The 14,581-nt window shown below is 44.9% G+C and overlaps 1 protein-coding gene across 5 annotated transcripts in view; it reads right to left on the reverse strand.

Annotated features, from left to right (window-relative positions):
• The window catches only part of PHKA2 (phosphorylase kinase regulatory subunit alpha 2), a 96,269-nt gene that overhangs the window by 46,365 nt on the left and 35,323 nt on the right, over positions 1 to 14,581 (reverse strand). For all 5 annotated transcript variants that reach the window (XM_010334892.3, XM_010334891.2, XM_003924127.4 and 2 more), the window contains exons 5-10: positions 12,046 to 12,128; positions 7,783 to 7,863; positions 6,442 to 6,540; positions 3,817 to 3,963; positions 1,923 to 1,976; positions 900 to 1,022 (exon numbers count right to left, since the gene is read on the reverse strand). In XM_010334892.3, the coding sequence (XP_010333194.1) occupies positions 900 to 1,022; positions 1,923 to 1,976; positions 3,817 to 3,963; positions 6,442 to 6,540; positions 7,783 to 7,863; positions 12,046 to 12,128 (587 nt within the window). The remainder of the gene's footprint in view (positions 1 to 899; positions 1,023 to 1,922; positions 1,977 to 3,816; positions 3,964 to 6,441; positions 6,541 to 7,782; positions 7,864 to 12,045; positions 12,129 to 14,581) is intronic.

Raw genomic sequence — 14,581 nt, forward strand, 5'->3', positions numbered from 1 at the left:
CGCATGAAGTGCTTGCACTTCATCCCAAAAGCAACCAGAAAGCCATTCATAGCTTTCAAGTAAGGCAGTAGCATAACCTAATTTGCCTTTTAATAAGATCACTCTGGCATGGGTGAGAAGAATGGAAACAGCAGGGAGCCAGGCCAGAGGTTGAGATTCAAGTTAGGAGGCTGTTTCACAAAGTAAGATGTTATCTAAGAGCTCCCCAAACTAGGGCTAAAGACAGCAAAACCACTGGCTGATCTGGAAAGAACAACAGCAACAACAAAACCTGTCTATGATGGACCGTTCTTGCCGGACCCCAGGGAACCACGCCTCCTAGGACTGATGCCCTTGTCTAGTCCCCTCCCGCTTGAATATGGGATGGCCCTTGAACCAACAGAATGTGATGAAAGTGACATTTTGTCACTTCCGGGCCTAACACTTAAGGAAGCTTGGCAGCTTCTGCTTTTGTGTTCTGGGGAGAAAACAACCAACATGTAAAACTAATGGCCCAGAGACTACAATATTGTGAGAAGCCCAAGCTAGCCATGTGGAGGAGAACCATGGCCCCAGCCAACAGCACAGCTGAGCTCCCAGCGTCGGCTGCTGGCCAGCATCAACTGGCCATGTGAGTGAGGCTATCTTGGAAATGGATTCTCTACTTCCATGGAACCATCCCAGCTGACAGCAGGTAAAGTAGAGACAGTCTGTCCCTGCTGGGCTCTGCCCAAATCGCAGAATCATGAGCAAATAAATAAAATACTGTTGTTTTAATTCACTCAGTTATGGGAAAGTTTAAGTGGGAACAGATAAACCAAAACAGTGACCTAAATTCTTGTATTACCCTATGTTGTAATAATAATCGTACAACAGTGGAATGAAAATAATTATCAACATAACACCCAGCATTGTCTCACCTGAACAGCATCACCATTGAAGACTCCATCTATTATAAAATATGTCCAGAACACAGGCCACTCACATTCAATGTTTTCAAAGAGCTTGAGTTCAGCAGGGTCATAATGCAGTCGATTAGGGTCCTAGAATCAAATAAGTCAAACTTTTTAAAGGTGAAATCAGAGTACATACGTAACACCCTGTGCCTCACAGGGTTTCCCATGCTTGTCTGATTTTTACAGCTTTGAGGCTGGCATGAGTAGAATTTTACTATAATGAGGAGATGCTGTTTTTGGTAGTTTTCCATGGTAACATTTCAGAAAGTAAGTCAGAAACATACACAAGACTCCTTGGTAGTTTATTATACTAAAGCTTCCTATACCTCTAACAAAGAAGTAGCAATACGTCTATCACCAAGTTTGGAAGATGATCTGATTTATATCATTATATTAGTCACTGTGGCAAAGAAACCCAAGGAGGAGACCACAGTTGGTCTTTAAGAAAAATGTGTGAGCCACAGAATCGGTTGTCCTTGTCTACAAGCTGGTTTTATTTATTTTTAAAATTTTAAAGAAATTTTTATTTTTTGAGACAGGGTCTCACTCTGTCACCCAGGCTCAAGTGCAATGGTGTGATCTCTGCTCATTGCAGCCCTGACTTCCTGGGCTCAAGTGATCCTCCCACCTCAGCCTCCCGAGTTGCTGGGACCACAGGTACATGCCATCACGCCTGGCTAATTTTGTTTATTTTTTTGTAGAGACAAGGTCTCACTATGTTGCCCAGACTGGTCTCAAACTTCTGGGCTCAAGCGATCCTCCCTCCTCAGCCTCCCCAAGCATTGGGATTATAGGCCACTGCACCTGGCCTATAAGCTGGTTTTAAATGACCAGCACACTGTCCCTACTGAAGACACTATTCTATTGCCTGGCTCCAGGCTTACTGACTCCAAAATTAACACTTCCCTTTCCAGTATTCCAACATATAATCAATAGAGGGAGAACAACACAGTGGCAACTTAGAGATGAAACAATTTTAAATACAACCTCTCTTGGAGTTTTATAACCATCTCGAAGGAAGCGACAGCATCCATAACGCCCCTAACAAGAGAAAGTACATTTGATGAGCTCAGAGGAATTTCATTGCCTTTTTAATTCAAGTCAGCCCTGCACCCTCTTTCCCATGAATCTTTTAGTAATGAATTTTATACCTAGTGTTCTTTGCTGTCAGTATAGTTATTAATATATTTAAGTAATAAGCAAAATCAATTCCAGTTTCATCAGTACTTAGAAGGGAATGCCAAAACTTTCCATTGGAGTATCAGGGCTGCAAGAGTAATTACCAAGAGTTCAGTAAATGACCATGCCTTCATTCTGATTTACTGTATTACATAGAGACCTAAAAGGACCCTCACTATTTAGAAAAGCCACTAAGGCAGATACTTGGATTGGTTTGCTCCTACTTGCAAGATTGGAAAGCTAAAAGGACATTCCCCAGACTCCCAGAAGTTAGGCTTCGGCTGCAGAGGCGGCTCTGCAGGTCAGATGCACCCCCACAAGGGTTAGCAGAAGGTGGGGGTGGGGGGGTTCCTGCACTTAGGACTGCCGCTGCTGGTTTTGGGCTGCAGGTTCCAGGGTTCTGCCCCAGCTTCCTGGATGTTAAGAAAGGAGGGCAGGGACAGCACTCTCTTAATTTGACCCTCTAATCCATAGATCACAGCTTTGGGTGTCCATTCTCCAGTCTGTAGGTGTGTGGAGGCTGCTACAGCAGATGTGGCTCTTGCGAGGGTCATGGAGGCAACCATGCCCCCAGCCCTAGCGGCTAGCACTGCACTTTCCTGGGAGTCATCCCAGGAGGCTCAGCCTAGAACCTCCTCTTCTTGTAAACACTTCATTCCCTGCATTCATTCCCTTCCTACTTCAACTACCTAAAGGGGTTCCCCTTTTCCCCCTGAACCCTGAGACAGCTTTCTTTTTTATTTTTATTTATTTATTTATTTATTTTTGAGAGTCTTACTCTGACACCCAGGCTGGAGTGTAGTGGTGCGATCTTGGCTCTGTGCAACCTCCACCTCCCGAGTTCAAGCAATTCTCCTGCCTCAGCCTCCCAGGTAGCTGGGATTATAGGTATATGCCACCACGCCTGGCTATTTTTTGTATTTTTAGTAGAGACGGGGTTACACCACGTTGGCCATGCTGGTCTTGAACTCCTGACCTCAGGTGATCCGCCCGCCTCGGCCTCCCAAAGTGCTAGATTATGGGTGTGAGCCATCGTGCCCGGCCAACGGCTGCTTTCTTTTGGGAATGTGATTGGAGACATAGGGACTCCAAGGGACAAAAACATTTTTCATGGAACCTAAGTAGGACAATCAACATGCAGATTTCAGCTTAGGGAAACTTACATTCTTGATAATTTTACTGACAGTTTTAAATGGCTGGAGTATTTAATAAAATAAAATATTTAATAAAATATTCTCAGTTTAGTGTATCATGGTTACTGCATTTCACCTCAAAACGGGGATTTTTTTTAACCTAAAAGTAACTTTGGGATTGCCAAGTCCACTGAAATTGTGTGTAAAGTTTGAGGATATTGGGACACATGCACTTTTTTTTTTTCCTGGCAGTGACTCTGTATACTGTTTGTGACCTCTAAAGGGTTAAGTAGCTCTGCCTTAGAAGTATGGTACTGGTATAAATTGTGGTTCACAGGTACCTCCTGGGTGCAAGTTCTGTGACTCAAGGAGAGAACCAAGTCACTAAATCAAATCACTTCGAGACTGTTTTCTTGCCTGTAGACTCAGCTCTGAACACTTTATGAGTCAGCTTAGATAAATCAAGCCATTAACCTCATGGGGAACTGAGGCATGGGTGAGCCGCTCCATGCCATCATGTCAAAGTGCACATCACACAGGACAGAAGGGCGCCAGTGACTAATGCTTACCTGGAGCTTAGAAATAATTTCATTTTTGGTCACATTCACAAGGTTTACATCTTCTACTGCAAAGGCCGGAAAGGAAATAATGGAAAGAAGTCCAGCATCAATCTCTTTAGATGTTGATGCTCTTGGCAGCATGGAGAACAGAATAGACTGAATGAAAAACAAAGAGGTAGTTTAACCTGGAGATGCAGTAATAGGCACAGTGTCTAGGGACCATGAGTTTAGCCCCAAGGGAACATTCAAACATGGTTGCCAATTTTGAGTACAGCTTTGTCTTACCAACATGGACCCTGCTAGCCAACCCTGTATACCCAGAGCAATTATTCATCTTCCTCAGGGACTGGTGAGAGCATGGTATTGCCTGGAGCCCATACTGAGAACTGCTTGTCTCCCTTCTTTTTTTTTTTTGAGACAGAGTCTTGCTCTGTAGATAGGCTGGAGTACAGTGGCACAATCTCAGCTCATGGCAACCTCTACCTCCCAGGTTCAAGTGATTCCCCTGCCTTAGCCTCCCGAGTAGCTGGGACTACAGGAACGTGCCACCATGCCTCGCTAATTTTTTGTATTTTAGTAGAGACAGGGTTTCACTATGTTGGCTGGGATTGTCTTGATCTTCTGACCTCATGGTCCGCCTACCTTGGCCTCCCAAAGTGCTGGGATTAGAGGCGTGAGCCACCTCGCCCTGCCTGTCTCCCTTCTTTCCATGCCCTAGGGGAGGAACTATAGGGCCACCTGTGTCAGTAGGCTAAGGTGTCTAGTTATGAAGACAGAGACCAGAAAAGAACACATACATGGGGCCAGCTTGGAGAAATGTCTAGCTTCTGTGGAATGTGACCAATTGGACTGGGTGACCCAGAAATCACTTAAAAGAGGAGACAAATCCAGAAGATCTCATAAACACTCAGACAAAATGGTAACCCACAGAATTAGTTTAGTCCTAGAATCTTTCTAGGGTTACTTAGAGGCACTATAATATGGCCTCAATGATAAGATGGCTAGATTGGGGACTGGAAACTTGGACAGCAGTTGAAATTATCAGGAAAAGTTTGGGAAAGGAAGGAGTTAATACTGAGATCTAACATGTACAGACATGAGGCTAGACTCCTGCAAACAGAAGCTCATTGAGTCTTTCATATGAAGAAGGATTTAGGGTACCATGTCCAATTCACACCTGAGGACCCTGAGACTTTGAGATAGAGACTCATGTCTAAGGCGTGCAGCTAGTAAGTGACAGAACTAGGATTCTAACTCAGGCCCAGCTGGCTGCAAAGCTCATGCATTTCCACTGGATTGCACATCTATTAAGATGCACACCACGTCCAGGCACAGTGGCTCATGCCTGCAGCCCCAGAGCTTTGGGAGGCTGAGGTGGGAAGATCACTTGAGGCCAGGAGTTGGAGACCAGCCTGGGCAACAGAGCGAGATTTTGTCTTTACAAAAAAATTTTTTAAAAATTAGCTGAGAGTGTGGGTGACACATGCCTGTAGTCCTAGCTACTTGGGAAACTGAGGCGGGAGGACTGCTTGAGCCCAGGAGTTTGAGGTTACAGGGAGCTATGATTGCACCACTGCACTCCAGCCTAGGTGACAGAGTAAGACCTCCTCTTAAACAAACAAACAAACAAATACACCATCTTGGTTCCATTAGATTACACCCCAAGAAATACCAGGACTACTTAAAGGGGAAAAACTGAGTGAGCTGGAAGGTAGAATCAAGATGAGTGGAACCCTTCAGCTTCAGAATGAAGCTTTATTTTCTATAGCCAACCGAGCCTGGAGCCCTGTTCTGTAACTTACTCTTCCCTAGGGTTTCTCTGCCTGGAAACACAAACTTCTACCAAAAGCTGTCCATTCAAAAGTCTTTATGTATCTGACCCACTTTAGCCCTGGCAACGTACTTGGCACCCAGTGGGCCCTCACTGAATAAGAGTTTGCTGAGGGTCTAGCAGTTGATGACTTGCACTCTGCTCAATACAATCCCCCAATCTGTATTAGATCACTCCTTTCTCTGATCTGTATTTCACAGAGGTTCTACTCATTTCCCATCTCTCCTGTCTCATTTCTTCCCCACTACCTATTCCACCTATCCCCAACCCCACACCCCCAAGTGAACTAGTGCTTGCTCGTCATTCACTTTGGGAGCACTGTGAAATAAGCCTGAAAGAAAACCACCTTTGTGCTCAAAACACAAAAAACAGACTTTGCCTCTAGCAAAACAAGGCTGCTTGGTTCCATCTACACAGCATCACGGTGTCTTACATTTGCATAGTACTTTCTGGCTTAAAAAGTGCTTAGACTAAGTTGACTGATTCTTTTTTTTTTCATTTTTTTTAATTGCATTTTAGGTTTTGGGGTACATGTGAAGAACATGCAAGATTGTTGCATAGGTACACATGTGGCAGTGTGATTTGCTGCCTTCCTCCCCCTCACCTATATCTGACTGATTCTTACAACTATCTTGTGAGGCCAGAGGAGAGGGTCCCAGGATGCCCATTTTATAGGTGAGGAAACTGAAGCTCAAAGAAGCAAAGTATCACCAAGCTAGAAAGGTGGGGAATCTGCACTGGATCCCAGGCCTTCCACGCCAGAACTCTCCTTCCCTACTCTCCGGAATGCTAGAGGCTATTACCTGGCAGTGCTCGACCTCATCCGGCAGGACGTGAATCACTGACTTGCGTCCTCCATGGGCTCCAAAAAGGTCCAGTTCATCAATTGCCTCAAGAGCTGCCTGCAAACACAGGTATAAATTACTTTTTCTTTCTAATAAACATATACTCCAATATCTGGTGCTCCTTTTTCATTAAGCAATCTAGTATACACGTTTTCCCAAAGGTAATGACACACATTTTAAAAATCCAGCTAGAATCCTATAGTCGCGTTCTAGTCTTTTTTTTTTTTTTTTTTTTTTTTGTAGAGACAGGGTCTTGCCATTTTGCTGGGGCTGGTCTTGAACTCCTGGGCTCAGGTTATCCTTCCACCTCAGCCTCCCAAAGTGCTGGGATTACAGGCATGAGCCACTGTGCCCCACCCTATTCTTATTTACACTGGATCAGAGCTCTCCTGTACAATTGCTGCTCATTACAGAAACAAAAAAGAGAAAACAGAAAAACATTTTCCAAAGTGAAGTTAGTGTTCTACCAAAAAATGAATTAACAAGTTCATAACACTGTGTGCACTAAATTCATGAGTCTTTTCTCTCACATGTTTTAACAGTTATCTTCAAACATCTGGCACTCCAGAAAGTTAATTCTTTTAGTAATAAGTACATTTTCTGTCTGTTTACCTCAACAGAGTACGTTTGTTGTTGCTTTAAAAATTATAGCCCTGGAGGCTCTACCCTGTCCAAAAAATATACTTCATCCTGGAGGAGGGAAGGAAGGAGGCACCCTATAAGTCTATGGCAAGAGAAGCAAACTGGTAATGCGCAATTGAATCTGCCCTATAGGTGTGTTTTGTTTGGCTTGAAGAGTATTTTACATGAGTTTGGATCGGAATACCTTTAGGGAAAGCTTCCCAGTGTCCCCAATACCTCCACCACCCCCAGTTTGCTGTCTGGCTAGTTTCACTCTGCATCCATTACTTGCCTGACCTTGTAGACTTTTGAACTTGTGAGCCCAACCTACAAAGTGGTGATATTCTTCAGTCCTCTCTGTGACCCAGAAAGGAAGACCGGACATTATACATGCAGCTTATTTAGCAACAGCAAGAGCTTAGACCCGTGGATGATGGCAGCGGCTGACCAGGATGGAGCACTCTTACTTTCTGCCACGTGCAGATTTCAGCACTGGAAACCTACCCCCTTTACCTAGAATTTCAGGTGGCTGGGGTACCTGTGCCACTTGAATTTCACATACTTGCTATCGACTTTTGAAAAATATGCTAATCAGATTAAATCCAAACTCCTGATGAAGGGAACAGAATCAAAGCAGTAAAAACGTGCAGAAGGAAGAACAAGCAGGGCGACTGTTACCTTGGCCATTCCTACGGAGCTTGCGTTCAACTCCGGGATGCCCTGATTAGTCTTATCTCCACGCTCCCACATTCCATAATCCTGGGGGAGAAAAAGGTAGGAATCAGACGGGAGGGAGAGGTATATGAGAAGTGCTATGTGAAAAATGCTTCCTTTATGTTCCTGCAGGCACACTAAAACATAAGTGGATCTTCTCGGAGGCCCTGGAGACTCATACTGTGTTCTTCCTCAATTTCAGTTCCTGCGACCTCTGTGCAGAATTTTAGAAGAAAATACTCAAATGGGACAAAAGTGCACGCCACAACACTCTCAAATTTCTTACTTCTAGAAGGTATTCATTTGTAAGAAACTCTGGATATATGGAGAACAAAATATTTTATCTTCTTAAAATCAAATACAATGCTGCCTCTCTATTTAGTCAATGCCTTTGAACTTATATTAAGTTGTAAGATAGAATACAGAAACTTTAGCACATGGCTCATAACTAGTCGAAGCCAACAAAAGCATTGAAAATAATTTAGTACCTATTTTTAGCATTACCTCTTGGGGGAAAAAACGCTCAGCAAGTAACTGGAGCCAAAGTCACGACTCAGACACAGAACACGAACCTATGTGGTATTTACAAACCGATTACCAGGGACTGATTCAGAATGCTGGCACACAGAGGACTTGGTATGTGTGTACATAACCTATCATTCATATTTTCATTGAAAAACCCACATATGGGATGCTGTTTTGAAACAATGCTATGTGCACTACTGAAAGCTGACCACCTAACATAAACAGGACTGATGCCAACAATTCAGTCTTTATTTTTATCTCCAAAAAATAATATATATATTTTTTGAGACGGAGTCTGGCTCTGTCACCTAGGCTAGAGTGCAGTGGCGCGATCTTGGCTCACTGCAACCACCATGTCCCAGGTTCAAGCGATTCTCCTGTCTCAGCCTCCCAAGTAGCTGGGACTACAGGCACACACCACCACGTCTGGCTAATTTTTGTATTTTTAGTAGAGATGGAGTTTCACCATATTGGTCTGACTGGTCTCAAACTCTCGGCTTCCCAATGTGCTGGGATTAGAGGCATGAGCCACTGTGCTCGGCCAGAACATTTTCAAAATGTGGAGATGGAGACTCGAGCATCCTAGAGCAACTTCCCCACTGAGCGTGCCTGGTGACTGAAACTGACTTCTTTCCTTGAGTACTCCTCTCAGCTGCGCCTTCCTGAGGCCCAACCCACCTTTCTTCCAACCCCAGTGCTGGGTGATTCATCCTCAAAAACTGCATCAATCACTGCTTCCACCTGCTTCAGGGTCTAAACTGATGAATGGTGAATTTCCTAGTGGATCATATTCACATCTCTCTCTCTGGATGGCCATATGCCCCATGATCTGGTCTTCTTGGACACACCCACAAGCTGGGTTTATTTTCTACTCTTTTCCAAGTCAGCTTTCCCCCTAAGTCTACTCCTTTACTCTGTACCCTTTTCTTCAAGCACCCCCTAGCCCACCCAGCCACACTCAGAGCCTGTTCCTGCCTCTGGGACTGCACAAGCTATTCCTGCACCCAAACTCCCTTTCTCTTCCCTTCTGCTGATCTAGACTCTGCTCAGCTTCCAAGGTCCAACTCAATGCCCACCCTTTCCACAGACTTCTCAAGTTCCTTCAGACCAGGGTTTGTCAACTTCAGCAGTATTGCATTTCGAGCCAGGTAATCTGCATCGTCGGGGACTGGCCTGTGCGTGGAAGGATGTCTAGCAGCAGTCCTAGTCTCAGCCCACTAGATGCCAGTAACATCTACTGCCCAGATGTGACAACCAAAAATGTCTCCAGACGTCGCCACATGTCTCCTGGGAGGAGAAGACTGCCTCTGGTTGGGAATCACTGCTTTAGACTGGGAGTCAGCGAACTCCAGCCTTTGGACCAAATTTAGTTTGCCACCTATTTTTGCAAAGTCTATCTGGGGCACAGCCATGCTTATTTGTTTATGTGCTGTCTAACGCTGCTTTTATGCTCGAAAGGCAGAGCCAAGTACCTAGGAAAGAGACACTAGATCCTGTAGAGCCGAAAATATTTACTCTCTGGCCCTTTACAGAAAACTTTTGCTGACCTTCCTTTAGACCACAGTGGCGTGTTTTTTTTTTTTTTTTTTTTTTTTTTTTTTTTTTTTGAGATGGAGTCTTGCACTGTCACCCAGGCTGGGGTGCAATGGCACGATCTCAGCTCACTGCAACCTCCACCTTCCAGGTTCAAGCGATTCTCCTGCCTCAGCCTCCCAAGTAGCTGGAATTACAGGGGCCTGCCACCATGCCTGGCTAAGTTTTGTATTTTTAATAGAGACAGGGTTTCACTATGTTGGCCAGGCTGGTCTCAAACTCCTGACTTTGTGATCTGCCTGCCTTGGCCTCCCAAAGTTCTGGAATTATAGGCCTGAGCCACCACGCCTAGCCTCACAGTGGCTTTTTTAAAACAAACAAACAAACAAACAAACAAACAAACAATCTTTTACCCTTTCCCTCCTTCCTCGACAGCTTTGCACACTGGGGTTGTTGTGTAAAGGTCCCTCAGGCTTTGCCTTCCAAACCAGACAGAAGCTGGGAGGAAAGGGGGTTTATATACATTTATACCCAGCAAGTCTGGCCCAGGTTGGGGTTCTACCTGGCTTGAGCCCCTTTACCTGTGGCCCAGTTGGGGTGATACTCATGGCACCCCAGCGCCCACCAAGGTGCTAATGCTACTACCTCTTCAACCCCAACTCAGGCCAGCACAAATGTATCCCGCAGGACATTTTAGGGTCTTATTTCAAACAAGTATAATGGGAACTACCATTTAATCCAGCAATCCCACTCCTGGGTATCTACCCAGAGGAAAAGAAGTCATTATGTGAAAAAGATACTTGCACATGCATGTTCACAGCAGCATAATTCACAACTGCAAAAACGTGGAACCAACCCAAACTCCCATCAGCCAATGAATAGATAAAGAAACTGTTAGGTATATGATAGAATACTACTCAGCCATAGAAAAGAATGAAATAATGGCATTTGCAGCAACCGGGATGAGACTGGAGAAAATTATTCTAAGTGAAGTAAGTCAGGAATGGAAAACCAAACATCGTATGTTCTCCCTGGTATGTCGGAGCTAAGCTATGAGGATGCAAAGGCATAGGAATGACACAATGGACTTTGGGGACTCGGGGGAAGGGTGGGAAGGGGGAGAGGAATAAAAGACTACAAATAGGGTGTGGTATATACTGCCCAGGTGATGAGTGCACCAAAATCTCACAAATCACCACTAAAGGACTTGAAAGTAACCAAACACCACCTGTTCCCCAATTACCTATGGAAATAAAAAAAAAATGTAAAAAATAAAATAAAATAAAACAAGCATAACGGGCCGGGAGCTGTGGCTCAGGCCTATAATCCCAGCACTTTGGGAGATCAAGGCAGGAGGATTACCTGAGGTCAGGCATTTGAGACCAGCCTGGCCAACATGGCAAAACCCATTTCTACTAAAAATACAAAACTTAGCCAGGCGTGGTGGCAGGCACCTGTAATCCCAGCTAATTGGGAGGCTGAGGCAGGAGAATCACTTGAACCTGGGAGGCGGAGGCTGCAGCGAGCTGAGATCACACCACTGTACACCAGCCAGGGTGACAGACTCTGGCTCAAAATAAATAAATAGAAATAAGACAAGCATAATGGATTCAGACAGAGCACAGAGTACATTTCAAAATCATGAAACCCCCAATCCTATTCCAGGATAAAAATACGCACTTTGTGTGTGGAGGTGACACAATCTCATAGCTCTAGTCTCGCTAACCTTTTGGTCAGCTGCAAACAGCCTGGCCCTCAAAAAAACTGTGATTTTTATTCTTTTTTTTTTTTTTGAGACAGAGTCTCACTCTGTCGCCCAGGCTGGAGTGCAGTGGCATGATATCGGCTCACTGCAACCTTGGCCTCCCACTTCTGCTTCAAGCGATTCTCAGCTTCCTGCCTCTGCCTCAAGTGATTCTCCTGCCTCAGCCTCCCAAGTTGCTGGGATTACGGGCTCACGCCAGCATGCCTGGCTAATTTTTGTATTTTTAGTAGAGACAGGGTTTCACCACGCTGGCCAGGCTGGTCTCAAACTCCTGACCTCGTGATCCGCCCGCCTTGGCCTCCCAAAGTGCTGGGATTACAGGCATGAGCCAACCGCACCTGGCATGATTTTTATTCTTTTCGAAGACTGGCACATCGGAAAAGGCTACCAGGGTTGATACTTACAGCAACTTTATATGCAGCTTCTATGTAAAAGACAAGATTCTGTATGAAGGCCACCTCGTCGAGGGTAAAAATGATACGTAAGCCTAGCAAAGAAAAACAATGAGGTTATGAAGTCATGTCGCAGAAAGCTGCCCATCACAAATTACAACTATCACACTAGGAAATAAACCCTTTTAACTTCATTTTCATTTTTCTTCCAAAGGCATCTCTGAAGTAAGTCATAACCATTAATGTCTAATCTCAGAAAAAGGAAGAAGAGAAGGAGGGAGGGAAGGAGGGAGGCAGGGAAGGAAGGAGAAAGGGAGGGAGGGAGGGAAGGAAGGAAGGAAGGGAGAAAGGGAGAAAGGGAGAAAGGGAGGAAGGGAGGAAGGAGAGAGGGAGGGCTCCACTTTCCTGTGTGTGCCTGAGTAGAAAGGGCTGAGAGAGGTTTGGGACCTCTGGTACAGGTTGGATTGGTGCAGAGAAGGGTCTAACAAAGCAAGGATTTTAGCCCAGAAGAACCAGAGACACTGATCCTATCTTTGAGTGGGCCAAAGAGAAGGGCAAATACTTTTCCCAGTGGGAGACAAGGAAAGCAGTCGCCAGCTCCAGGAGCTGGCCTTTAACCCTGCGTAAAAATACAGTCAGCTACAACAAATACAGGTATTTTTAATGTATGAATTCTGGAAGCTGCTATGGATGTAATAGAAAATGGACACTTACATCAATGAGGGAAGCTTAACTAATAAGCCAGATTAGAAGTTGAATCTGAACTAAGTTTAGCTAGAAACTGAAAACAATTTGGCAATATGTGAGTTACCTTTAAGTGATATCTAACTCTCAGAAGGAATTAAATAAAGATGGGGTCAAGGTTGGTATTGCAACATTAGTTATAATAGCAAAATAAAAGGGGCCAGGTAGTAGCTCACGCCTGTAATCCCAGCACTTTGGGAGGCTGAGGCAGGCGGATCACGAGGTCAAGAGATGGAGACCATTCTGGCCAACATGGTGAAACCCTGTCTCTACTTAAAACTACAAAAATTAGCTAGGTGTGGTAGCAGACGTCCGTTGTCCCAGCTACTTGGGAGGCTGAGGCAGGAGCATTGCTTGAACCCAGGAGGTGGAGGTTGTAGTGAGCTAAGCTCACGCCACTGCACTCCAGCCTGGTGCCTGGCAACAGAGCGAGACTCTGCCTCAAAAAAATAAATAAATAAATAAATAAAAGAAGGGAGCTGGGCATGCTAGCTTACGCCTGTAATCCCAGCACTCTGGGAGGCCGAGGTGGGCGGATCACCTGAGGTTGGGAATTTGAGACCAGCCTGACCAACATGGAGAAACCTCGTCTCTACTAAAACTACACACATATAGTGGCACATGCCTATAATCCCAGCTACTTAGAGGCTGAGGCAGGAGAATTGCTTAAACCCAGGAGGTGGAGGTTGCGGTGAGCTGAGATCACACAATTGCATTCCAGCCTGGGCAACAAGAATGAAACTCTGTCTCAAAAGAAAATAAAAATAAATAATAATAAAAATAAATAAAGAAGGAATCAAGGAATAGTTAAATTAATTATGGTATATTCATTGATAAACTCATTAAAATAATCTTTATGAAGAAGCTTGTTATATCATGGGAGAAATGCTTGTTATGCTATGTAATAAAAAGACTATGTTTATGTATACAATGTGACCTTAAACATGTAAAAAAAATGCACAGAAAAAAAGACTTGGAGGAGATGCAGCAAAATGAAAGTTGGCAGTGGAATCTTTTTCTTTATATTCTGTTACATTTTCAAAAGTATCTACAGTGAGCTCATATTAACTTTCATAGCCAAAAAGTAATTGCATAAATGTGTGATTTATTCACACAGCCATAACAATACTGCTTACTGATTTTTGGCATTTTGAGAGTTTCACATTTGCAGTCTGCAGTGAATGGGAGGCCTCAGGTACATCAGTTGACTGGACAGGTGGGTGATAAGAACTCCAAGAAACAGGCGCTCAGTGCCCTAACCTAGGGCAGCATCTGTGGCACATGCCATTGTGGGAGAGAGGGATCACCTGGTGTGAGACCCTAGTCGGGGAGACAGAGGCCTGGGGTCCAGGCTGCCACAGAGGCCAGCGGCTCCAGCTTCAAGAGGAACAAGGCACGCTGCCGTGAGCCTACTCACAGCACAGGCGCTGCAGGCTGCTCAGCTCACTCTGGGCACACTGCCAAGTGGTGGAAATGGTGTTGATCAGATATAATTTGGAAAAGTGAGGGTGTGTCTAAAAGAGGGTGACCAGGGTAGTGAGCAGGAGAGCTGAAAGGGCAGGGCTTCTGATCCTAGAGGAGAACACTCTAAGAGCAGGTGGGGGATGGTCTCCAGACAGCTAAGTGTCAGTTAGACCTGACCTATATAGCTCTAGGAACTAGGAGAGAGTGACAGTAAGGAGGCTGTGTGCCCAACAGAGGGAAGCTAAGACAGCCAGCTCCACGGCCTTCACCCTGCTGGGGCCCAGGCAGAGGTTGACTGTCCTCTCTGCAGGTTACAGACAGGGTTCCTGCACTCCCTGCC

The sequence above is a fragment of the Saimiri boliviensis genome, chromosome X (assembly GCF_048565385.1).
Source record: "Saimiri boliviensis isolate mSaiBol1 chromosome X, mSaiBol1.pri, whole genome shotgun sequence".
Taxonomy (NCBI): domain Eukaryota; kingdom Metazoa; phylum Chordata; class Mammalia; order Primates; family Cebidae; genus Saimiri; species Saimiri boliviensis.